Here is a 25,683-nt window from a genome sequence, read left to right on the forward strand (position 1 = left end):
AGTGCATGTCATGATGCAGTACAAGGGGAACTGACTGCACACAACTTACAGTGTAATGTCAAAGCTATTCTATTAATGAAAAGTGTTTTTTTTTCTTTTTGCATATTTTCCATGTCGAAAATAAGTTATGCTATTTCACCTGTTCTGCCAGTGGGCCAATGGCGTCACAGTGTCCTTGGATCAGCCTCACACCTCAGACAGTTGGCCTATATCCCAGCCTTTGTTATTAACAAACAAGATTTCAAAGCCTATTATCTATGTGTGGAGTCATGCACGCCATTTGCTTTGCCCTCCGTCCTGTCACAGAGTGCCTGACCCTCAGGAGGACAGGAGGCGCACATTTCTAGATACAAACAGGTCATCCTGCTTTTTGGGAATGTAATAGACTAGGCAAAGCTATCTGAAGTCCAATTTATATTATGTGTAAGGTAAGACATATTAACATTGGGATATGCTTTAACTGTGGTGGTTTATCATTTACATATACTGCATGCACATAGTTGTCCACCCTTGTGAGTTTGACAGTTGTAATATATATGCAAACAAATAAGTAAGTATGATAGACTGCTATTTTTAATGCCCAACAGGAAAATGTAAGTGCAAATCCACAAACCTCCAAGTAGGTGTGTGACCTCTGCAGGAAAAAGTGTCAGGTACAATTTACAGCGAAGCCTCAGATATTGAAAAATGGATCTAAACCCATACCACAGCTGAAGGCTGATTTTTTTCATAAAGCCAGAAAAGCTTTTTTTAAACATCAGCCGTGTCTTCACTGTAGGGTCCACCAGTGCCCTTATCACAGAAAGTAGGCCACACTGTTTAAAGTTTATGTCACTCTGATATCATTAAAATAGATGTAGTACTATGAAAATCCTCATCGTGTCATTCATTTTCCCACTCTACATGAACCCAGCTGCCCGCCAGGCCTCACTGTCCACACAAATGAGGTTCTCTGGTAGAGCGGTGCTGGAATTTATTTTCAAACGTGTGAAGTTTGGAGGTAACCAAGCTGGATCAGGCACAGGCTGGTTAAAGCTTGTTCTCTCTGGCTGGAGCCTAGTAGGCCATTTACATATATTATCGTTGCACCACACTAGTGGGCTGACCTCTATGTGGCAATCAACTTAAAAAAAAAACATATTGAAAGTTGTTGTGCTGGCTCATACTCCTCTTGTCCCAGTGCCCGAATGGTCAGCTTTGGCATGCAGGTCTATGATGGGAAAAGGAGAAATGACAAGTGGTGCATAATTTCAGGGTATTATTGCGCAAAGATTCCAGTGTGACAGAAAAAGTCAACTTGTTGTCAACACTGGGCTGTTTAAACAATGCGTTTTACTTGCTTGTACCAGCTGCTGGTCGGTACAGGAAACTAATCTGTCCTACAGAGAATAAAAACACTCATTGTTTTTTGATTAGCCTCTGACTCTAGCCCATGTTAAAGTCAGGACCTTATAAACAATTAATAGCGCCATCTCCTGCTGTAGAAGTGTTTCACACTCCTGCTTCTGAGATGTGATTTTGGAGTGCCATCTGCTGGAGAAATGGCTTCTTTTTTTTTTTTTGCTATCGCTGAGATCAAATCTCAAAGCAGTATTTTGATTTCCATTGTATTTTCAATATTCAGGTATTATAATTTTCTGAGCTTTGTCCACAGTCTTACAAATTTGGGTTTGGGTGTCATTTTAATGAGCTATAGAAAGTCTGATGGTCTCTTAAAGTGTGTGTTGGTTATCTGGGTTACCAAAAAATTCTGGGTTCCAAACCAAAGTTAACTTATCAAATTGAAGCTTAAATCAGTGCTCATGTGGAAACCTTTGCTGTAGGCAATACACATAGATATTTTCTTTCTAAATCTATGCTTAAGTTTTTAGTTTTAAATGCAAAAAACAAAGATTTATTTAACACCTCTAAAGCACATAACAGTGGATGAAGAACTCCTCACTTCTTTATATTTTGTTGCCAAAATAGGTGCAGCTTTTTACTGAGACGTGTCCAAACAAAACTGGAAACACACTGTATAAGACTATTCTAATAAGCTTGAAAGTCTTGAAACTTGAACTCCATCAAGTTTAACAAGCTCTCAAACACCACTGGTTGAAATGCCGCCCCAAAGCATGACAGAGCCTGTACCGTGTTTTACAGATGGCAGTAGATACTCCCTGCTGTACCTCTAAGACCTATTTCCACTGATTTTCAGTCCAATTCTTGTGCAGTTTAGCATGCCTCAGCCTTTGACATGACTTTTAGAAAATGTCCATCTGATGTAGATAAGCCTGACATTTCTTTCTTTTTTTTGACCTCCACTTTCCTAAAAAACTATTTAAGGACACACTGCACATCGTGCAGATAGACCAAGTTTTTGACTAATAGCTCTTTGGGAAGCACCTTATTACTTGATCATTAACAGAAATATCTAATCAGCCAATCACGGCAGCAACTCAAGGGGGGAGTTGTCGGACATTGCTCACTTACTGGGATTTTTCCACACGACCACAGAGAATGGTAAGAAAAAGAGAAAATATCCAGTGAGCAGCAGTTGTTGTCAAACGTCAGAGAAAAATGGCAACATTGGTTTGAGTTACTAGGATGGTAAAAGTAACTGAAATAACTGCTTGTTACACCCAAGGTATGAAGACAGAATCTTGAACACAACATGCTGAACCTTGAAGCTGATGAGCACACTGGGTGCTATGCGTGTCAGCTAAAATCAGAAAACTGAGGCTACAATATGCACAGGCTCACCAGACCTGGACAACAGAAGATGGGAAAATCATCGCTTGTTCTGATGACTCTCGATTTCCGCTGCAACATTCAGATAATAGAGTCAGAATTTGGCATAAAAAATGGAAACATGGATCCATCCTACCTTGTATCAAGAGTTCAGGCTGATGGTGGTTGTATAAAGTTGTTGGGGAATTTTTTAAACACATTTTTGGTCTCTTAGTACCCACTGAACATAACTTGAATTCTAGAGCCTGTCTGATTGTTTTTGCTTACGATGTATGTTCTTTTATGTTCTCATCTTCTGACGGCTGCTTATAATGAGATCTCTGTATTCAGATGGCCTCCACAATCACCAGATCCCAATCCAATGGAGCAACTTTGGGATGTGGTGGAACGCTAAAAAAACAAAACAAAAATCCCCCAGAAAAATCAAAATAGGGGAACTTGATTTAATAGATTTTTTCCCCCCTCAACGTTTGATTTACATATTACAGATATGACTTTGCATGATTAAACAAAAGATTAGGCAACTTGAATTTTCTTGTTCAGCTTTTTACAATTTTGTTTTAGAATTCTGATGAAAAAAAACCAAAGACATCCTCATTTTTTCCAGTGTCCATAATCCTCCTCTATAAATAGTGCATGCATACTGAAAGTTAAATTGTGTGTGTATCCATAAACTTTCATTTCAAATGAACACTAACTACAGTTAACATGAACTCAGATTTCACTAACAATCAGTTTTGGGTTGTGCTCAGACTTCTGTGCAACTCAGAAATCCTTCTTCTACAGTTAATAATGATTTAGGGCAACTATAGAATGAGGGTTTGGGTTTTTTGTTGTTGTTCTTGTTTTTGACTGTCAAGCTTTTGCTTGTTGCCAACAATCAGAAAAATTTGAAATGTTTACCAAGATCAACAATTTCTAGGTTCTCATTTTTACATTTAGTGGTAGATTCACATCATCTACGCACAGCCAATGAATCTGGACGACCTGTGTGATGCTATCATGTCACTAACGACCAAAAGCTCTGAAGAACGTTTCTTGCACCTTTTTGTATCTGCCACAAACAATGAAGGCAGTTATTTTCCCAGTGTTTTAGTCATTAAATGTTACGTTTTTTTTTAACATTTTATTTTCAATAATACAGCAAGTGTCATTCAGGTCAGCGGGTGTGTTCAAGTTTTCACGAAATGCTTCAACTTTTCATTCACATCTGGAAATCCAAATAAGATAAAGGTCAAGCTGTCTGGAATACCCTATTACCCATTCTCAGACTGAGTTTAAACACGACATATAAGTGGTGATGAAATATTGTCTTTTAACAGTGAAGTTTAAAACATATGAAACGTGCTGTAACATCTATAGGTACATAACACATCAGTTACAGGCAAATGTTGTGCAAAAGCTCAGTGCTAAAATCCAAGTGTCATATAGTTATAATTGTGGTTTTGACTTTAAAGTGTTACTAGCGACAGATGTTACTTGTTGAAAGCTTACACTGAAGATGTTTTACACTGAAGATTGTTTGTTTGGGTTTTTTAGCCCAAATTCAGTACCCTGAGGAGCTGGAATTTATGAATGTTAGATGATCAGCAGCTCAGCCATGAAGTATTAGGCCGCTTAAAATCACAGAGTGGGGTCAGTGGATGCCGAGGCACGTGCTGCACAGAGGTCACCAACTTTCTGCAGATTCAATTACTACAGACCTCCAAACTTCATGTGACCTTCAGATTAGCTCAAGAACAGTGCATAGAGAGCTTCATGAAATGGGTTTTCATGGCATCTAAGCCTTACATCTCCAAGTGCAATGCTGGATGTAGTGGTGTAAAGCACACCGCCACTGGACTGTAGAGTGCAGACGTGTTCTCTGGAGTGACAAATCACGCTTCTCAGTCAGACAAACCAATGAACATCTGGGTTTGGCAGTTGCAAAGAGGATGAAAGCAATGGGCCTTATAATGATCTGAGTCAGACTTATACCTGCCATAGAGGTATAAGATGTAACAAATCAGATTCTAGCCACAACTGTCTGTTTAGTCAAGTTTAGCCAATCAAAAAGAAAAAAAAATTAACTGTCTGCCCAGGCAGCCAGCCTACGTCATACGGCACACGCACTGAATATTCAACTCCATTTGGATCGTAGCTGATAGAAAGTGTAGTTCTTACACTTTGATCTGCGCACAGTAAATGCATTTGGATGTTGTACAGCAGGAGCAGAGCCAAAGTAGCCACTGTGATTTTCAAAGTAAAGCTGCCGAAACACAGCTGTGTGTTTAAGAATTTTTAAATAAGTTCAGCTTTTTAGTATTTTCCTTTAAGTGCTGGTACGTTTTACTAGCACAATACTAAGATTACATGTTTTTTTCTTAATGTCAGTCTTTTTACTTTCGAGTTCGGTTTGATTGGCACCTGTTTTCTGCCTCAGCTCTGTCACTGCTTCCTTGTGCAAACAGGGCCTGGAGGGATTTAAAAACATGGACACAGACAATTCAACTATTGAAGAGAGTACGTTGAGATGATAGAAGCAGCACTTTGATGACCTGATGAATCCAGAGTTAGTGTTTTGGAGACAAAGGTAGAGAGGCAAGACTGAGATTTGGACATGTTGAGAAGATGGATAGTGGATATATTTGACAAAGGATATTGAAGATGGAGCTTCCAGGCAGGAGGAAAAGAAGATCACAGAGAAGATTTGTGGATGTAGGGCAGGATGATCTGCTGCGCTGACCCCTAGGGAAAAGTTGGAGGAAAGTTAAGTTAAACTCATCTGGTAGTTCATGAATTCAACAGCAGGTGGCACTGTTGAATAAAATAATGACTTGAGTTTCAAACCTACAGCAGCTCATGTGCTCAAGAACAGCTTCTAAATGCAAAACAACACATGAGACCACCTGTGGAAGTGATAAGAAGGTCACTATGCATCAACAATTTTGTGTAGATCATATGTTAGTAGATTTTTTTTATTGTGAAATCTAATTCATGGGTGAAAAAGATCTAAGATCAGCGACAAAGGACAGGTGGACCAATTGAATATACATTGAAAAGAGGTGAGTAAAGGAAGTAAACGTAGTCGGGTGCAGTGGAACAGCAGAAGCAAAGAGGTGTTCCAAGACGAGGCTCATTAATCTCGTTTAAAAAATGGACACAGTAACACGGTATAAAAGCTGATCTTTTTATACATGAGTGTGACTCTCCTGAGTGTGTCGCTATCAGCCCTTCACAGCAGCTCCAACATTGCTTGCAAAGCCAACAAATTTTTTCAGTTTCCCCTCACAATTGTAGGATGTCGCAGACGGCAGCGTTGATGCGTAGCTGCAAATGAAAAAGTTTAAAAAAGAAGTAGAATTCACCCTTGTGAGGAGACACTCCCGGCAAATCATGCTGTTTGATAGGGGGAAGGAGAAACACATTATACTGTAAGTACTTTTAAAAAAACATTCCTACACTGTACAGCTGTAAGTTATTTTAAGTATTTAGTAATTTCTGGTGTTTAGAGAAAAGGGTTTATGTGACGTAAGCCAGCAAACTAAAGTGATGAAGGAGTTTTGAAGGAAGTTAGGCAGCTACAATGAAGCCATTGTAATGCTCTCTAAGAAAGGGTTCAGATGGGATCCTGAAGGCAACAATGAATCAATGCTCAGTGTTTTCTTTTAATCTGTGAAAATACAGATATAATCACAATCTTTTAAAGAACTCCTGCTCCTACTGCAGAATGAATGTGGCACTAATCTGATGCATCTCTGCTGGTATTGACTTTGTCTGTCATCATTTCCCTCTGGTCATCACCACGAGGACATTTTAATTTGTGGAAACACAGAATTCAGCCACCTTTCTGCAAACAACAACAACAACAACAAACAAAAGGCATTCATTCCCGGCTGTACTTTGTATGTCTACAGTCAAATATGTGAAAACCACTTTTCTTTTCATGTCATGACTTTAAGTAACAGTAAGGCATTTTTACATTCACGTGTCACTTGAGTCCAGAATTGCTCTTAAATAGTTAAAACTCATCACTCGCCCTGGACGTGTGAGTCCATGTTTTCTATTTCACAACATGAAATATTATTTAAAATATGAATGGGGTCTGAATGCCAAAATTAAGTTAGTTCTGCTGTAAAGTGCAGATTTGCATCATGTTGCTAGGAAACAAACTGGTTTGAATCAAATTGAATTTATTTTCAAAGCTGTAACAGAAATACTTTTAGGATTTCTGTCACAGGCCTACACTTGGTTACAACTCAGCTTATTTTACAAATTTGTTTTTGTTTTTCTTCAGTTGACATGTGACCAAATCTGCACTTAAAAGCTGTATTCTGAAATTACAGTTAAGTTTTTGATGCATAATTGCAATGGACGCCATCAGATATGAAAACTGCTATGCACTCAGTGAGGTTTCCAAACAGACGGTTCTTTCAGACTGGAGAAATGTTGAGTGGACCAACGTACGTTTCCCTTCTGCTTTCTGAGGATCACAACAGGACGTCAGCTCTGTGCTTTGCTGTCTGACTCTGTGCTTTACTCTGACAGAAAATGAAAGTCTATCTGGATTCTGACCAAGCTGTTACTGCCAAGGATCTGCTCAGCATGTTCTCACCTTTTGGATGTGTCATCTGTGTTCAGGTAACTGTCTTACAAACGTGCTTTAGAAATGCAAAATTCACTTTAATTTGCTTCACGATTTTCCTCTCGTACTTCAGACGATTGTGAAAAACAATCACAGATACGGGATGGTGCATTACCGCAGTGCCGATGAAGCTGCCGTGGCTTTGAGGGAAATGAAGAGCAGCACCAAAGTCTTCTTTGTAGCTCAAGTAGGCATCAGGGAGGTCAGAGAGGGCCCCAAGGATAAAAGATCCAAACGTCCCCATCGAGCACCACGAGGCAGCTGTAGTTACCGCCCACTGCACAGACGTCCCACTCTGTGGGAACCACTGTTTCCAGCTTACAGACAGGTAATGAAACATTTGGACTCCCACAAAAAAGAAAAACAATCTCAAGGTTTGTTTTTTTATGGGTGATGATGGATGTTTTGATAATTTTATGAAATCTTTTGTTTTTCTCTTGTCAGACTGTGTCTATTGAAATTGATAACCTCCCACGATCTTGGTATGAAACAGACCTGCTGCTCAGCCTCCTCCCTCCGACCACCATTGATGTAAAGGTGCTTACTCTCCAGCATTTAAAAGCACTGATTCAGAGAAATACATATGTACACAGCACTGAAAGTTTTAAATACTGTTTCTATTAACATGTATGCTCTGTATTATGACCGTGCAGATATTTAAGAGAAAAGCCTGTGTGGTCTTGCCGGACTTCTCCAGTGCCTTGAGCCTCAGGGATTTGTTAAACAGTGCCCTTCACCACCTCCGCTTTATCTTTTCACCTCGCGGAAGACGGAGGTGCCCCACAGTGAAGATATCAGCAGCCGGCACCGTGCTCTGCTCTCGGTGACCTGTGACCTCTGCATGCTGTTACACATACAGATCAACACAAAAGCAGCAAGAACCCAACTTCAGTATAATAATAAACGTAAATGCTGCTGTAGAGCTGGACCCATTATTTCTGCATTACATGTGTTACACGATTAAAACCAGAGAAAACAGGAGCTTAAAAGATGGGAAACAATAACAAAACCAAGATGCACACTGATCAGCCATAATATTATGACCACTGACAGGTGATGTGAAGAATACTGATCATCTTCATCATGGGACCTGAGTGAGATATATTAGAGAGCAAGTGACTATTTTGTCCTCAAAGATGCTGTGTTGGAACAGGAAAAAGCACGAGGATATGAATGAGTCTGACAAGGTCCAAACTGTGATGGTTAGGTGACTGGGTCAGCTTTGGGCATCTCCAAATCTCCAGTTCTTGTGGGGTGTTCCTGGTCTGCAGTGGTCAGTATCTATCAAAAGTGATCCAAGGAGGTAACAGTGGTGAACCCATGATCATGGGCCAAGACACTGATACACATGGTGAGTGAAGGCTGGTGGTCCAATCCAGCAGACAAGCTACTGTAGCTCAAACTGCACAAAAAGTTAATACTGGTTCTGATAGGAAGATGTCACAATACACAGTGTATCGGTTTGCTGTGAATGGGGCTGCATAGCCACAGACAAGTAAGGCAAAACTGGTAGTAAAAATGCTTCAGGAACGGTTTGAGGAGCACAACAACGAGTTTGAGGTGTTGACTTGGCCACCAAATCCTCCAGGTCTCAATCCAATCGAGCATCTGTGTACCGGGCAAACAAGTCAGATGCATGGAGGCCCCGCCTCACAATTTACAAGACTTAAAGGATCTGTTGCTAACATCTTGATGCCAGCACAAGGTCTTTGTTAGCAACACAACACAGTTTTAGGCAGGTGATCATAATGTTATGACTGATCAATGTATAATCAGGATGCATTGTGTAATACAGGAATTAGAAACACACCTTGCCACTGAACAGTTGACAGAATGATCATAATAATTTTGTTTTCTTTTGGCCCCTGTTACATTTTATTTAAAGCCAAGGGACACGTTGCTGTTTTTAATCAACTGAGCAGCTTTTTGGAATTAAACAACTGCTTTGATGTCTTACAATTAGCAGTTCAACCACATTTAACCTAAACATAGTGAATGGCAGATTTTAGTATCACAGGATCTTAGTTCTGCAACTGAGACCATCGACCACAAAGCAATAACAGATCAGATGGCAAACTGTGTGGGACGTCCTGGGACAATGCTAAAGGAGTTTGAGTCCTACTTAAAGGACTGAGATGGCTTTGTGTCTGGATAATTATTAGAGTCTCAAGTTTAATGTGAATGGGTTTTCTGTGAACTCAATTCTACTTCCAGGAGCTGCACTGAGCCCGTGCTGCACTTCTGCACAACAACCACTAGATGGACCATTGGATTCTCTGAAGCAGCCGCACAGGCTGAACATGGAATACGTATACTTTACATTACTGTTTCTTTTAACGTTAACTGGATATTTTTCTCAGTTATAAATATTTCTGACATACAAAAACAAGTAAATCACTTTTACCTCATTCTATTTCCATTTTAATTTTATATTATAGCAATTATATCACACATCAACTGAGCAGGAAATTGATTTTGCTAGACTCACTCAGCTTAAAAGGTACAATAAGTAATTTTTTCAGGTTATGTAAAGAAAAAAAGGCATGTTGTACTCATAAATATACACTGATTAGTGTTTAATTACATCATCCGTCAAATTCATGCATTGTCATAAACTTAGAATGAATCCGTTAAAAATACATGGGAGCAGGCACTGGTTTGCATGTTATGCTGACTTCATGTATACAGTGACTGAGTTGGATATCGCTGTTTTGCCCAGTTGTGTTTTTTTGTATGTGGCTTGAGACCAGTAACACATGTAGTATGTCTTAAAAGTTACTTTTAATTTAAAGACCACAAATACTTCTTTCAAACTACATGTGCCCATTTAATATTTTCACGTGTATATTTTCATTGTCCTTCTCATTATTCCTCCTCAACTCAAGTGTCAAATCCTTAACTGAAGTTGAAATCGTGAATGAATATGTTTGGTTATTCTCAATACTGTCGCAATTACTTTGTCAGATGATAAACAGTTTGATTACAGTATCAGATCGTGTAAGAGTTTATTCACTAAGTGGCCGAGTCCATTGATGTTAGATCAACAAGACAGTTTCAAGTTTCTTACATTGGCTAACAGAGGCTAACAGCAGCTAACAGCAGCTAACAGCAGCTAACAGGAGCTAACAGCAGCGCTTCCTGACAGAATATTTTAGAATATTCTCCATAACTCACCTTGGTATCCCTGAAACGGACACATGTGAGCTTCACTGATTCATTGATGTCACAACGAACAAGTGAACTCAGGCGCAGGACTCTGTTGATGTTGAGATTGTGTAAATAAACTGTTGAGAAACAGTTTATTTACACGATCACCGAGTGCTATATACAAAGTACGAGGTGCTCCAGGGAATCCAGGGAAGGAGGGGGAAAGCCACACACTTCTTTGGCCACACACACCACTCACCAAAACAATCAAGATTGCAACTCCAGGGGTGGAAACGGGGATGGGTCCAAGAAGATCTATGTACAGGAGAAGACAATTAGAAGCCAGGGAAACACTAGAAACGACGATACACAGGAAAGAGTCGGGGCTACATTGGTGAGTGTCGTACAACGATCCAGTGATGAGAAACGCTGAGCTGTCGCCTAAATAGTGGCTGAAGTTCAGGACAATGAGCTGCAGGTGCGTGATTACTTGCAAGGCCGTGGGCCAGAGGTGGGAACCCCAGCAGAGGCGAGCGAGAGAGAAAGGACAGAGAGAGAAAACAACAACAACAACAACAGCAACACCGAGATCGCTGGGGAGACACAGGGAACCATGACAATCGAGGCGTATCGGAGTCTTTTTGGAAAGTTTTACAGCCTCCTTCGAAGAAATAGATGTGGTATAAACCAGCGGTCTCCAACCTTTTTTGTGCCACGGACCGGTTTATGCCCGACAATATTTTCATGGACGGGCCTTTAAGGTGTTGCGGATAAATACAACAAAATAAAACTAGTACCGGTACCGGAAAAAAAGAAGATTTATTCATAACACACGTGAAAAGACCAAGGAAAACCAAGTAAACGATAAAAACAATAACAAAATAACGCTGAAAACCGATAAAAACCCTGAAAACTATACATTTCACACCTGAGCCTCAACTCTCGCGGCCCGGTACCAAACGACTCACAGACCGGTACCAGTCCGAGGCCCGGGGGTTGGGGACCGCTGGTATAAACAGCTAACTGACAGCAAACACTTGCTACATTTGTACTGTTGGCCGAGTTGTTTGTCCTACAGTGGCCACCATAGACAGGATTATGCACTTAAATTGGGAGGAGTAAGAAAAAAGCATTCAGTTAACCGTAATCTGCCATGTACTGACATCTAGTGGTTAGATTTTACACGCTGTACCGTTAAGAAATCACAGAAGTTCCATAACCAGCTTTTTGTTTTTTTATAGCTACTTAAATAACTTTTTTCTTTTTAATGTGATTCTTCGTGAGATGAAACATTTATTATTCGCTCCTGAGCAAAAGTATGTACTGGCCGAAAGCTGAAGTCATAAGGCGGGTTGTAATTTTTCTTCTATAAAAGCAGGTCTGAGGGTAGAAACTCATTGAACCCGTTAATCCTCACTTAGCAGAGCTCTACATTTTTTTCTTTTTTTTCCTGGCCCATAACCTCAGGCTGCATTTACAGTGGTTTATCTGGACTGTTTACTTTTGGCTTGGTTCATTTGTACAGGTGAAAGCACTGGAAAGGTGAAAGCAACAACCAGCAAACACAGTGACACACCCATCCATCTGTCTGTCAATAACAGCTGTACTGAACCTTCTGTCTTTCTGTGTCATATTCCTTCCATGTTTACCTATCATGATTAGCTATCTGCTAACATTTCTCTTCCTGTCTTATCGCCTGCAATTGACACTTATCTTTACGATTATTGAGCTTATTGAAGCTATTTTTATACATGGGCAAGGGGCCCAGAGGCAGTTACATTTTTAGTTCAGTTGGAAGTTGGCTTATGGAAGTTTTGAGGGATTCAAAATTCCCCTTTGGTTTGGGTTACGAGTTTTGCATAAACAAAGCGAGTTGCTGTTTATCAGTGGAAAACACTGCATCTAATTAATCAAACTATCTTTCAACTGTCATATAGCTGACTTTCCCCTCATCTGCCTGTCTGCCATCTGCTCTGCAGCTACTTCAATAATAGCTTGCAGCTGCATAGGAAGGTGGGGATGGGGTGGGGGAGAGAGTGGGTGGAAGGAAAACCCAGAGGGGTAAAAGGAGGGCACGCAGGCGAGCTGGGAAGGAGGGAGGAAGGAGGGGGCGGTGAAAGCAGAGCTATGATGCAGACAGCAAATCACATGAGCAGGGATCTGTTTACAAACTGAGACCTTTAGACAGAGAACGTGGGGAAGAGAGACGAGGAAGGAGAGTGAATGTGAGAAGAAAAGAGAAAAAAAAGAAACCACAGGCGGAGAGAAGAGACCCTAGGTCTGAGTTAACATTGGCTGCATTGTCTTCCTGCGTTGACATACCTCCCCGTGTTCTGTGTTCACAGCAGGAAGCCGGGGGAAGAGATGAGTTGCTGCTTTCCACGGGAACACTGAGAGGCTGCCTGCCTGCTTGGCTGGCTGTGCTGCCGGGAGAACCCATCCACGTCCCTCCCTTTGTCTCTCCATAATTGGCAACGGCAGGTTTTCACAGCCAGAGAGGACGAAAGCGGCGTGGAGATCTAAAAGGAGCGGACAGAGGAGTGAGAAGAAAGGGAAAAGAGAACAGAAGAAGAGGAAGGGAAGGACAGCCTTGTCACAGTGTTTTGAGAGGGGAAACAAAGCCAGAGGCTCATAACAAAAGTGCTGTATGGGATTTGGAATACATTTCCTTGTCTTGTCAGTGACATTGGTGTCTTCTCATCAGCACAACTCCACGTCGGATTCTTTGTCATTTGTGGGGAATGCACAAAGGAGCACTTTAGTTTCTACCTCTGATACATTCGCAGCCGTCTGGGAGGCAAAATCTCACATAAGTGGATGTTTTTATGACATTCATGGGGTAAAATCATCACAGCAGACTGAAACATTGTGTTCAAGGTCCTAGGCGTCTCTGATCAGGTGTACTGACTCTAGACCACAAGGATTTAACACAGGTATAAGAGGAACCTGGAGGCGGACATCATTTTCAGTGCTGGAAACAATCCCAGAAAAGTTGTGCAAATCATAGTTTGTGATACTGGAACGGCTTACTGGGTTTGCTATATGAACATTTCTATATGAACATTTGATGCATCCTGTTCACTGGTGTAACGGTAAGTGACCTGGAGCCAGTTTGTCCTCCTAAAAGAGTTATATTAAGCTATTCCACCACAATTTCCTTATACATAGTTAACTGATTTTGACTGGATAATGCTACTGGTGTTTTCTAACAACTGATTTATACATTATTAAGCTGTTTGTAGGTAAGACATGTTTATATATAATTGTTACTAAGAGGTGAGGAAGGACTTTCCACAGTCACTAGATTAGTGAAGAGCTGACCCAACCCTATCCTGATGTCATGAAGTTATGACAACAGTAACAACTAGGCCACAACATGTTTTACTATTTTTATAATTTAAAAAAAAAATGACTGCAAAAAAGTTGTTCCTACTTAATCATCTTAAAGATTTTTATGCTACACATTTCTACAAATTTTCCATCTAAAACACATCAAAATAAAACTAATCATGTTTAACAATGATATAATCCTATCCCCAACTAATGCATGTGCACAGTAGCCTAGCCTTTAGTGCTCCACTATCAATGATTTACTAGCATCGTGCTAAGATTACCTCCTTTGTCCAGACGCCCTCCTTAACCCTCCTCCTAAAACCCCCTGAGACTGTCACCTGCTGCAGTGACTCTTGTCCATTAGAGAGTGACTTCTGAACCAGACTTCCTCCACTGTAGCTTAACTTCCTGCACTTTAGTCTTGGGAAAACATTAATTACTGTGGTTTAAACCTGACGTTTGTTGCATGGAATGAAAAGTGCCTTGCTCAAACCCCTCAGGCTAAGAACTTGTTTCTCCCCAAGCTAAACTAAGGGGTGTTGGGCCAAAAAGCAAGTAGAACACATTCATTTGTGATGCAAGGACAGATATAAAAATTCATATTAAAGTCGGTCTATTTTAGGGTGTGGAAAGCTGCTTGTTTTCTCCGTCTTCATCATGAGGATAGCAAACATCACCAGAAACAAAAATCTGACCCCAAAATCCCACAATACTTTCCCACAACTTTCACCTGAATTCAAACACTCTGGGAAGCCCAAGAATGCTAACAGGGTAAGCAGTTTGCAATTTGAAACAAGAGGCTTCACAGATGCAGCTTGTGTGCCAGGCTTTACAGACTGCACAGACACAAGAGTGCACCCCCTAAAACCCAACCCTACATCCGCTGTGGAGGGTGGAAGGAGATGAAGTGTAGGATTGCCAGACAGGGTGATGTATGATGGGAAATGTTTGCTACAGTGTCCTGTGTGGAATATACACCACAGGCAAACCTCTGGTGGAGCTGGGTGGTCTAATACTCACATAAAAATGTGTTTATACACACAGGTGTTAAACTTATGTTGTTGACCTTCATTCCCTTGATCTAAAATAGCAACGCGACACACATGGGAAGTCCAGACTCGTATATTTTTTGAAACAAGTTTAACAGCCTGATTTTAAAGGCTAAAATGTTTGCTAATGCAGCCAACATTAACAACTGATAACAACTCTAGGCTGCTTGTTGTCCACCAACTGCCGAGGAAAGTTCTGGTTGTAGCTGCTAAATGTTACACGTTGAAAAGTCCTTAGCTCTTAGCTACTACTCTGGTCAAGCTAATGGCTACATAGCCTTTAGCTAAGTAGCTAATGGCAACGTTTAGATATGAAGATAATAGCTAGGTAGATGGGCATTAGCTTCCTAGCAAAGGGATAAATTTATCTGCCACTTGATGCCGGGCAAGTAGGGTACATCTGGTTCATCAGAGTTTTCTAGTGACAAGTCTGAAGAGAACAAAAAGAACCTGTAAAACAGTATAGTTATGAAGCATTGCAAAAAATTGTTTAAAAAAATAAAAACTATCTTGTATATTAGCTTTTCCTTTCCTTTTGTGCAAATATTGGGCTATTAGGGTCATTTCAGAACTACAGACAAAGGACATAAATTGTTCAGAATAAAATTAAATAGAAGCTTGCCCACATCTTTATGAATTTTGCAAACTATTTAGGTCATAAATATTCTGTGCAGAAAAAGCAAGCATGCTTTCTTTCTTTCCTAATGATTTCTGTTGGCATTTTATTTCCACAGCTGAATTGGCTGACTAATAGCTTTGTTTATTGTGTTGCCATACAACCAGGCATGAGAAACCATGAATCCGTATTTGCATTATCACCAACAGTATATTCATGAGTGGCTTGTTCTTTGTGTCAAGATATATGAACAGTGAGCCTTACATACAGGCCACTACCAACGTATTATGGAAATATTATACACTGACATTATAAAATGATCCAGTTTAATAATTAACTGTATTTTAATTTGAAACCATTCATAAATGATTGCTGCTATAGGTATTTATTATATAGCTCAAAATACCTTTTCATAAATCTGAATGACTAAAATGTTTATTATGTCATTAAAGCAAATTTCCTTAGTATAAAAAAATCAGCTGTGATAAGCTATTGTGGTGGGACTGGTTTACACTAACGTGCAAGTAGTTACGGAAGTCGTTTTCTTGTGAGCCAAACTGTGTTGCTCTAGCTGTTTTAATACAGGTTGAGGCAGTTTATACACTGGGTGCAGTCTTTTTCCTCTGTGTGTATCCTATTCTCTTAGGGTGTCTATGTAACCTCGGACTGCAGAACTCTGATCCTTACTGCAAGATGACATCAGAAACATTGCACGAACTGCCGCTCAACGTCTACATAATCATCCTGGGCATCGGCCTCTTCATCCTCATGCTCAGCCTCATCTTCTGCTGCTACCTGTTCAGGTACAGGACAAAAGGCAGTACAGCTTTAGAGCTCCTGCATCAGATAGCTCTACAAAACTCTTATATTTGTGTGTTTCTATGAATTAGTCACCATTTAGTCATGTGCATTTATTCATTCTAAGTCTGACAGACTCTCAGTGGAATTGGTCTCTAATTCCAAATAGTAAATGGGTCTTTCTCTTTTAATAAACATCATAAAATCTGTTGTTAAGTAGACAGAATTGTACACCTAACTTACAAATACAAATAACAAAAGAGTCAAAAATAGTTCCAAGACATATTTAATCCTCCATTCACTTGCACAGGATTTTTATTTATTTATTTTTTTTCACCTATATTGGAGTGTGTTACAAAACAAAACATGTTGTTTCTCAGTTTCTTGTAACTGTGTTTCATCCACAGCCAGACTCACTTCTTCGTATCATCTTTTATCATTTGGCATTCGTATGGGAGTTGAAATGAGTCACATGAAACTATCAGTCCAGCTGAAACAAGCTAAATTATATCATGGGGTGGGTTCACATGAGCAGATCTTAATGGCTGACTCTGAACATTAGGAGATAGTATTTTCCGCTGTCATTGCATTATGTGGAAAAACATGGAACATTGTTGTTTGACAAAATGAAGTGCTGACAGAACAGGGTTAGGACAGGGTGCTGCTTTCAAGCGCTAGCATTCCTGGAAAAAGTCCGTCTAAATGGATTGATGAAGTCATGTTTCATCAGTCATATTGTGGTTTTGCTAGCAAAGGTGTAGCGAAGATACACCTTTGGAGACAAAGGTGCTTTTACTTATCCTTCAAATTTAGTAAGGGATTGGTGAACTAGCTATTTGCTTGTTCCCCAAACCCAAAATAATGATAATCTATTTATGCTTTACACAGCTTGTGATCAGTGCAGTACAACTGAATTTCAGCCAGATTTTTTTCCTACAAGCGCACATTCCTGACAGAGTTGCAGTTCTGCTCAGTACAAGAGTGGATGGACAGGCTGATACACGAATTTCACGGTGTGTGAATTCCAGACCTGCTCAAAGTACTATCCCAGCTGATTCCTACAGCATGACAAGACTTGTAATGGTGAAGACATATATGGAAGCATCAGACATAGTTTAGAGCTTTCATGCATCTAAATAATAATATGTTTCTTATTTGTGCGTCACAGACTGAGGCGACGAGGTGCTAGAGGGCAGTACGGCTACAACGAGGTAATATATTGATATTGTGACCAATATGACAAGTGCCAAATTGTAATCCAGTTACACTGATGTGCACTTTTTCTAGAGAATTGCCATTTATATGTATATATTTTACACAAATCCCTTCTTCTCAACAGGTTGTTTTAAAAGGAGCGGAGAAGAAACTGAGCCTACTTGGTGTAAGTTAAAGGGGCAAACTGGGCTGAGATGAACAGGAACCAGAGTCAGTGTTAACTATTTAAAAGATATTTGTTATACATCCTTTTTGTTAAGTGATTTAAAATGTGAAAAGAAAAACTAAATAAAGGGATTAAATGGAAGACTAATTTACTGCTGAGCTGTAGTAAATCTATAATTTAACCAAAGAAATAGGGAACCATTGTTTGGTGTGACTGCAGCGTAAATATAGGATAGGATCAGATAAGTGTAAACTTCATCCTACTCCTTTGACTCTTATGACAAAATGCCATCATATCTTTAAAGGTCAAATAAGAGGAGATCATGTAAAAGCATTATTATGTAAAACCTGCCAGTTACTTTTAGAACTACTTTCTTAACCATTAGCTGCTGGTTTTGAGGTTTAGCTAGCTACAGCAATTACAGGCATGTGAAAGTTTTCACTCAGAGTAATCTAGGCAGTCCTGTGAAAAACTAAATACACCTGTACTGCTTTATTGAAATTATGACAGTAAATAACAGCCACATTTTAAATCTCTAAAGTCTCTAAAGTCTAGCATTTACCCAGTATATATGAAGGGAAGGTTTTTTATGATAGTCAGATAGTCACCTGTCCAATGCCATACTCATCAGCGAATGTTACAAGTCCTCAGATGTAACTAGCAGATTTTGTTGAATATGATGCAAACTACTACAACCAGTGTTGGTCAAGTTACTTGAAAAAAGTAATCAGTAACTAATTACTGATTACTTCCACAAAAGTGTAATCCAGTTACTTTACTGATTACTTATTTTCAAAAGTAATTAATTACTTAGTTACTTTTTAAAAACACATTTACTACCTGAATAGGTGATTAGTATTAGTTTTAAGCTTTTAACTTTATGCATCAAGCAAAAATTTAATTATATGCAACATTCTTTGACTGGAAGAAATTTGTTTAATATTTAAACCTTTTTTCTGCAAATTCCAGCACATAAAATAATTTTTTGTGTGTGTTTACACTCACTCTTTCAAATAGATGCAAGTAAAATACAGCAGAAAATAAATAAAGTCAAAGACTAGCGGTCCTTTTGCTCTATTTTCACCTGTGAAGCAGGAGTGAGGTAGGCGGAGGTTTACCCTGGTGCAGGTGTGCTGCAGCGGTCAGTGGAAGAATCCGCGAGTTTGTCTGTGAGTTTCCCATTACGTCGTAGCCACTCGGTACTTGCTTGGAAGTTTAGGGGTTTTTTTCGCTGTAAAAAGAAGTTTTCTTCCCATGCACAAGGGACGCTAATGTTTTTGTCACTTTTTATGGAATCAAACTCAAAGTAAGGTCAGTACTTTAAACGCTGCACGCTCACATTCTCTCCACACTCGATATATTGTCCGTTGTAGATCTGCACAGAGCTGTTGTCACAAACGTTGCACTTGCTTACGTCACTGTCACGAGACATTCTAGCAAAAAATCACGGTTTTAGTAACGCAGTAACGCAGCGTTCCTACGGGAAAGTAACGGTAATCTAATTACCGTTTTTGCAATAGTAATCCCTTACTTTACTTGTTACTTGAAAAAAGTAATCGGATTACAGTAACGCGTTACTGCCCATCTCTGACTACAACAAAAATGAAGTGGCAGTATGTTCTTAGAAAGAATTTTTGTCTTCTTTGCTAGAGTTATTTTTCGTTTTCCCACAGGAGGGAACTATGGTGTGAACTAACACAATCATTTTTGGGGTCATAATTGGATAAAAATGGCAAAAATTGTCAGATGTGGCTGAAAAAAGTATGCCAATCTATGTATTTGGCATCTAGATTTAGATTAATCAAAAGTGAAACATACAAACTGCTGAAATAGCAGTGAAATAAAACAGGTGCATAGTTGGCCCATACATAGTAATTTACAATCTGGTAACATGCACAATTGATTGGAGTTTTATTTTCAAGTTCGATGTGACAAATTTCAGTCTACTTTTCAGCGTTGTCATCCCGCTTTCTCCTACACAAAAACAGTTTTTGCCTCACATTTGGCTTTTAGTGATCTGGTCAGTCTACAGCAGCGGTCCCCAACCCCCAGGCCTCGGACCGGTACCGGTCCGTGAGTCGTTTGGTACCGGTTCGTGAGAGTTGAGGCTCAGGTGTGAAATGTGTGGTTTTCAGGGTTTTTATCGGTTTTCAGCGTTATTTTGTTATCGTTTTTATTGTTAACTCGGTTTTCCTGGGTCTTTTCACGTGTGTTATGAATAAATTTTCTTTTTTTCGGTACCGGTACTAGTTTTATTTTGTTGTATTTATCCGCGACACCTTAAAGGCCGGTCCGAGAAAATATTGTTGGGCATAAACTGGTCCGTGGCGCAAAAAAGGTTGGAGACCGCTGGTCTACAGGGCCTGGGCACCTTGCAGTCACTGAGTCAACCATTAACTCCTTTGTATACCAAAGTATTCTGAGTCAAATATGCCATCTGTCTGACAGATAAAGGTCAGCAATCCCAGGTACAGATGCAAATCTACAACCCGAATGGGTAAAAAAAGAAAAGAATCAAAGTGACCCAGTCAAAGTCCAGACCTCAACCCGGCTGACACGCTGTGACAGGACCTTTGTGCATAAACAAATGCCCACAAAACTCAGTGAACTGAAGCCACATTGTATAGGAGCCACTGATAAAGTCCTGCAGACTTTACTTTAAGTTATGGCTGTTACAGGTGCTCCACGAGCATGGCTTCATGATTGTAGCTACCACTTTGTGCTAGATGTTATGTATTTATAATTCATTATTTTAGCAGTTTGATACATACATAATAAGCGTAACTAGATTTTGGAAAAGTAAAGCAATCGAATTAACTGATTAAATGCCAAAATTGGTATTGTGGTTATTCACCCAAGAGAAACAGGCGAGGTACTCACAGCTAGCAATAAATGTGTGCTTCAGGAGCTTCAGGAAGATCTCTGAAAAATTATAGTAACTGCTATATCTTAATGTAACTTTTAAGCTACCAATGAGCGAATGAAAAGATGGTCTCTATTGTGAAATCACACCCTGATGTTACACAATAAGTGTAAAAAAAAAAAAGGTAGTCCTTTTGAATTTTGAATTAAACCGTCATTTGGCCTTTTCAGCAAACATGTGCGGTGTGCTTGGAAGAGTTTCGCAGCAGGGACGAGCTTGGAGTGTGCCCGTGTTCCCATGCTTTTCACAAAAAGTAAGTTGTTTAGTACATCATTCCATGGTAATTATCAAACCTTCATGAGAGCAAACAACTGACTCCATGTTATGAAAACTCCAAACTCCAAACATGTTTCATTTGTTTTAGTGGTTTCACAAACTTGTAATCATGCACCTAAGCTGACTGCCCGACCGTGGCTCCATTCGTCTTTTTTAAAGCTTAAAAGTTTTAGTGAAACGTGCAAGGATCTCGACCAGCTGGAGAAACGACATGTGCAAATTTCTTGCTGGTCTCTGCCTTCAATTAGCAGCTGACGCAATCACTGAAGCCGAAAAAATTTGGAAAAAGATGCCCAGCAACGCTCGCAGGAAATGACTACCAGATTTCTAAGAACTCTTGACCGTGCATGTTTGAACAGGGGGACCTTTGTAACTGAGCCCTGAATTTACCCTGCAGCTTAGGTGTGACAGTAACAGCAGCAGTTTTAGACCAGCTTCTGGAATGTACATGCTGTTTACAAAGTGTGTGAGCTGTCACTGTTCCTGTATTTCTCTTTTGTTGTGTTTTTAACCACTAAACCATCACTGGGTCGCCAGGGATCTTTTTTGGGGCAGGGTAGGTTCAGTTCATATTGACCCTTTTATATAGACTTTTCACCTACTTGGTGTATTCAGGTTTAAATCTTAAAATAGGAAAGCTGAAAGGCCAAAATCCATGTAAAGGAGCTGAGTTAAAAGGTAACATGATCTTGCTTCTGAGACTGTGCTTGTTTAACATGTTGCTAAAATGGAACCTTAAGTATTTCTCTGGTGATCTGATGGATGCTACGTGGTTAAAACTGAACCTTTTCACATAACTTTGCAACTTTGTGTCTTTGCCTCATGTCTATCCACATTTATGCAGGTGTCTGCTAAAATGGTTAGAGATTCGCAGCGTGTGCCCCATGTGCAACAAGCCCATTTGTCGCCTCCAGCCTGACCACCAGCAACCAGTGCCTCAGAGTCTCCTGGAGGTCTGAGAGTGGAGCGTACGTCCAGCAGCACTCCACGGCTCTTCAGTCAATTGACCTGTCACTGTACAGAATCCTGTTCCACAATCTGACACACAGTACTTTTAGTAATGTGAGTATTTATGAGGCAGAGCTCTTCTGAAAGTGGAAATAAATATAGATATGAGAGTAAATAAGGAAAGCCAAAGAACATTCCTGGCAAACTGAATAAGGCGAGAGATGGGAATGGTAATCACATTTGATCTGTATGTACACGGCATTCATGATAGAGTTGCAGTAGGTAGAAATCAACCAAAGGCAGAAAAAAGGAGAAAGTTCGAAAATAACCAGCCATCTCCTATGGCTTTCCCATCGTTGGGGTTCCTTCTACCAGATGTGCCCAAAACAAGGTAACTTCACTGTTAACATCATACAGAATTCAAACCTCTCTCTCGCATCTGAAGGTCCTGCATGTTCCTGCTTGGAATTCATTTCTTTAGATAAAAGGTGTACATTTTGCAAAAACATGGCTAATTTAGTTTGGTGTTATTCTCCCTTTGTGCAGCCATGCACAGCTCCAAGTGCTCTGGGTATGTTTGGATCACCCATTGGAAGTCCCATTCATGACTAGCTTTGCAGACACAAAACAGACTTTTTTTTAAGTCAAACTAACGCAACCATGATAGCGATGATCATCACTATCGACCATAGCTGGGAATGGCCCAGAGACCAGAAAGCAGTTTCTAGTGGAGGACTTGTTTAAGGCCAAAAAGGCATATCAGTTCAGAAGGTAGCACTAAGTTTTTCAGTTTTGGCTCTCTTCAGGTTTGTCCTCTTTTCCCAGCTGACATCAAGTGAGGTTTGACTGTTTTTGAACAGAGGTGGAAGAGATTCAGTGAGCATCCACCTGGGCACACCAAGAGTTAGCAAGTGGAGCAGACGTGGAGGGAGAGGTGCAGCACTTCACAGTGGGATAATCTGGAGTCAGATTTAAATAAGCTACTTTTTAATGGTATGGTCAGCTATTCCAGTCTGTGCGGATTGCCTCGCCGATCATGAGCTAGCTTTTTAAAGCCTGAAAACAAAACCCAGAGAAAGCGCAGCACTCCACTTTCCTCTGCAACTACTGGATTACAGCACAGTGGGAGGTTATCGATTTTCTTTTTTTTCATTGTTGCCAAAACGATTTTGTCCACTGTAGCTTTAACACAGCCAGATGTGTAAACTAATGGACAAGTGCCTTCAAGATGCATACAATGCAAAGCCCACTAAAAACAGATGAAGTATTTAAGAGACTTTGTAATATAAAAGAGAAAAAGAAACTGGATTTGAAGTGAAAAATGTAGCATCCATGTAGTTTTGTCAAAACAAACAAACAAACAACAAAAACAACAATAACTCAGACCACAAATCATGCTTCCCTTCATCAACCTGTGATGACAAAGTTGTTACGATTCGTGTCTTCAAATTCAAATTCAAATTTTTATTTGTCACACACACAACCATACACAGTATGACATGAGGTGAAATGCTTGTAGCTGTGCAATGCAATGCCCGACCATTAAATGACAGTGGTTTTACAGTATTTACAATTTACAGGTTATGCAAAATTTACAGATTTAACTTTTTAATTTACAGTAAAAAAATGTGCAAATAGCAGAAAGAGATTATAAATTATAGGAAGTGTGCATGAAGAAAAACCAGAGTGTGTGTGGTGATGTGACGTGTGTGAGAGTCCAGTCCTACACCTGGTTCAGGGCCCGAATAGCCTGGGGGAAGAAGCTCCTCCTCATTCTCTCTGTTTTGGCCTTAAGGGAGCGGAAGTGCTTCCCAGACCTCAACAGTGAGAAGAGTCCATCGTTGGGATGGGAGAGGTCCATCATAATCTTCCTAGCTTTGGTCTTGCACCGCTTGGTGTAGATGGACAGCAGGTCACAGCAGGATTCAGTTTGCTGGTTATGGTGGAAGAGTCGGTGCTACGTGTGAACAGTGAATGCGAAACTTGTCAGACATAAGTCTAAACTTCAGACTTCAAAAGGCTCCAGTTTAATATAGACACAAGTTTTGCTTCAGGATGGCTCCAGCCACCAAACTTTTGTGCAATTTAAAGACAGTGTCATCATCAGTGTATGAGCAGGATCATTAGCAGATTGTAGAGATACCAGCTAGTTGTCACTAGTTAACACAAACTTGCTGATCAAGTGGGGTCAGATAATATAGCTTTACTGTGACTGAACTAATGAGATTATTTCTGCCTTCAGAGCAGCTCTGCCTCTGAGAAATGTTTGTATGACAAACTCCAGTCTGCTTGTTTTTTTTGTTCTTTTACTTTACCCAAAAATGACATGCAGCCCCTTGTGAATATGATTTGTTTTGATCATTTGCTACATTTTCATACAGCCTGAGAAAAAAAGTACAGTGTCTTGACAATGTTATGAAGAGATCTGAACCTCCTTTGTCTCTGTGTGATGAGACGACAACGATGATGATGATGATGATGATGAATGCAGAGACTGTAAAGAAAGTGCAAAATGACCCACGGGGCTGATTTAACTTAAGGAAATGGGATTATTTTGAAGTAACAAAAGGAAGCGGTGTATTTATTCGGGTGTATCTACTATTTCTCAGTCAGCTCTGTACTATATTGGGTTGCCAAGCTCAGTGAAGGTAGCCATGTCCCAAATGACAAGACAGTTGATTCATATAGGCTCTGACAGAAAAGAGCTGCTTGTTCATCTACAGCTAAGGGTCTCGAGTGACTCACCCACTAAAATATACCTGATTTTGATATTTGTTTCTTCTTCTTCTTTAAAAAAAAAAATCATAACAAGGTTTCAGTAAAAATATACTGTGAGTCTGTGATGACCCAGCACTTTTGCAGGAGTGCTAACATGAACTAATTCATCTTTAAGGCAATCTTAGCTCCCCATGTGTGAAGAGCTACACTTGCTAAAGTAAGAAGGGACTGCAGTGACATGAAAGAGCCTGTCCGAGAACAAGTGAGGTGCATCATAAATATAATTCTCTGTGTTCACCATGTTATACAGGTTAAGTACTGTGTAAACTGTAACTATAACAGTTTCTGACTTCTATAATATATTCAGTACAATCAGCTTTTTGATAAGGTTGTCTGGATCCACGTCTTTTTTTTTGTCTAGATTTGTTACATGTACACAATTAAAACTGTTTATTTCTATGTTGTCATTTTAATATATGAAAGAAAAGCCTGTTGGTACTCTCGCTATATTTTAGCAACTCTGATCTTTTACAATGTGTCCTCATACAGAATAATCACAGTGTTATAACCAATGAGGTGCCACCTTATCGGTGCTATATAAATGTACCCACCAATAATTCTGTGTAAGTTTAAATACAGTTTGTTGTTATCTTTTTAGCAGTGTCTTTGGTGTTGACAACCTCAGCCTGTTGGTTCGTCTCTCCATCAAACACTTTGAGCTTTGAAGAAACCAGACAATTATTGTACCGCTATGGGATGCTGTAAAAACCATAACTGGTCCCCAGTGGGGATCCAGATTACTTTAAAATTAAAGTATTCACCTATCTGTTGACGTTTATCCAGCACCTTCATTCAGTCAAAAATTTAATCTGTGTTACGTTTTATGGTTTGTGCCTAAATGTCTGTGTAGGTTGTCAGTCATAAAGTTCATGGTAGACTTAAATGCTTGAAATGAAAGCAGCTGGACCTCTTTTTGGTTTCACCTTTCATCCAAGAGGCTTCTTTGGTTTAATCCAGCAAACTGAAGAAGCCTTAATGGTTTGCAGCCACATATCAAAAGAATTACAGGCTATTTTCATCAGCGTACCTGCTAATTCACTGACATGCTAAACTAAAATAGCAAACATTACTTTTGAAACA

The 25,683-nt window shown here is 39.8% G+C and overlaps 2 protein-coding genes across 2 annotated transcripts; both read left to right on the forward strand.

Moving 5' to 3' along the window:
• Positions 1-6,896: 6,896 nt before the first annotated feature.
• Positions 6,897-8,274, forward strand: LOC102789773 (uncharacterized). The gene is made up of 5 exons (XM_006808065.3): positions 6,897-7,172; positions 7,258-7,350; positions 7,428-7,682; positions 7,799-7,891; positions 8,008-8,274. Exons 1-5 carry the CDS (start codon positions 7,080-7,082, stop codon positions 8,179-8,181), a joined length of 708 nt encoding a protein of 235 aa, XP_006808128.2. The 5' UTR covers positions 6,897-7,079; the 3' UTR covers positions 8,182-8,274.
• Positions 8,275-12,590: 4,316 nt separating this feature from the next.
• LOC102790051 (RING finger protein 122-like) lies at positions 12,591-25,373 on the forward strand. Its single transcript, XM_006808066.3, has 6 exons — positions 12,591-13,593; positions 16,146-16,302; positions 17,466-17,508; positions 17,637-17,678; positions 20,772-20,854; positions 21,722-25,373. Exons 1-6 carry the CDS (start codon positions 13,569-13,571, stop codon positions 21,834-21,836), a joined length of 465 nt encoding a protein of 154 aa, XP_006808129.1. The 5' UTR covers positions 12,591-13,568; the 3' UTR covers positions 21,837-25,373.
• Positions 25,374-25,683: the final 310 nt, after the last annotated feature.

The sequence above is a fragment of the Neolamprologus brichardi genome, chromosome 13 (genome assembly GCF_056152115.1).
Source record: "Neolamprologus brichardi isolate AB-2024 chromosome 13, ASM5615211v1, whole genome shotgun sequence".
Taxonomy (NCBI): domain Eukaryota; kingdom Metazoa; phylum Chordata; class Actinopteri; order Cichliformes; family Cichlidae; genus Neolamprologus; species Neolamprologus brichardi.

Coding starts and splice junctions, on each gene's coding strand:
- LOC102789773 (XM_006808065.3), top strand. CDS start 7,080: ATGGACGCCATCAGATATGAAAACTGCTATGCACTCAGTGAGGTTTCC. Junction 7,683..7,798: donor TGTTTCCAGCTTACAGACAG/GTAATGAAACAT, acceptor TTCTCTTGTCAG/ACTGTGTCTATTGAAATTGA. Junction 7,892..8,007: donor CGACCACCATTGATGTAAAG/GTGCTTACTCTC, acceptor ATGACCGTGCAG/ATATTTAAGAGAAAAGCCTG.
- LOC102790051 (XM_006808066.3), top strand. CDS start 13,569: ATGCATCCTGTTCACTGGTGTAACG. Junction 13,594..16,145: donor TCCTGTTCACTGGTGTAACG/GTAAGTGACCTG, acceptor CTATTCTCTTAG/GGTGTCTATGTAACCTCGGA. Junction 20,855..21,721: donor TCCCATGCTTTTCACAAAAA/GTAAGTTGTTTA, acceptor ACATTTATGCAG/GTGTCTGCTAAAATGGTTAG.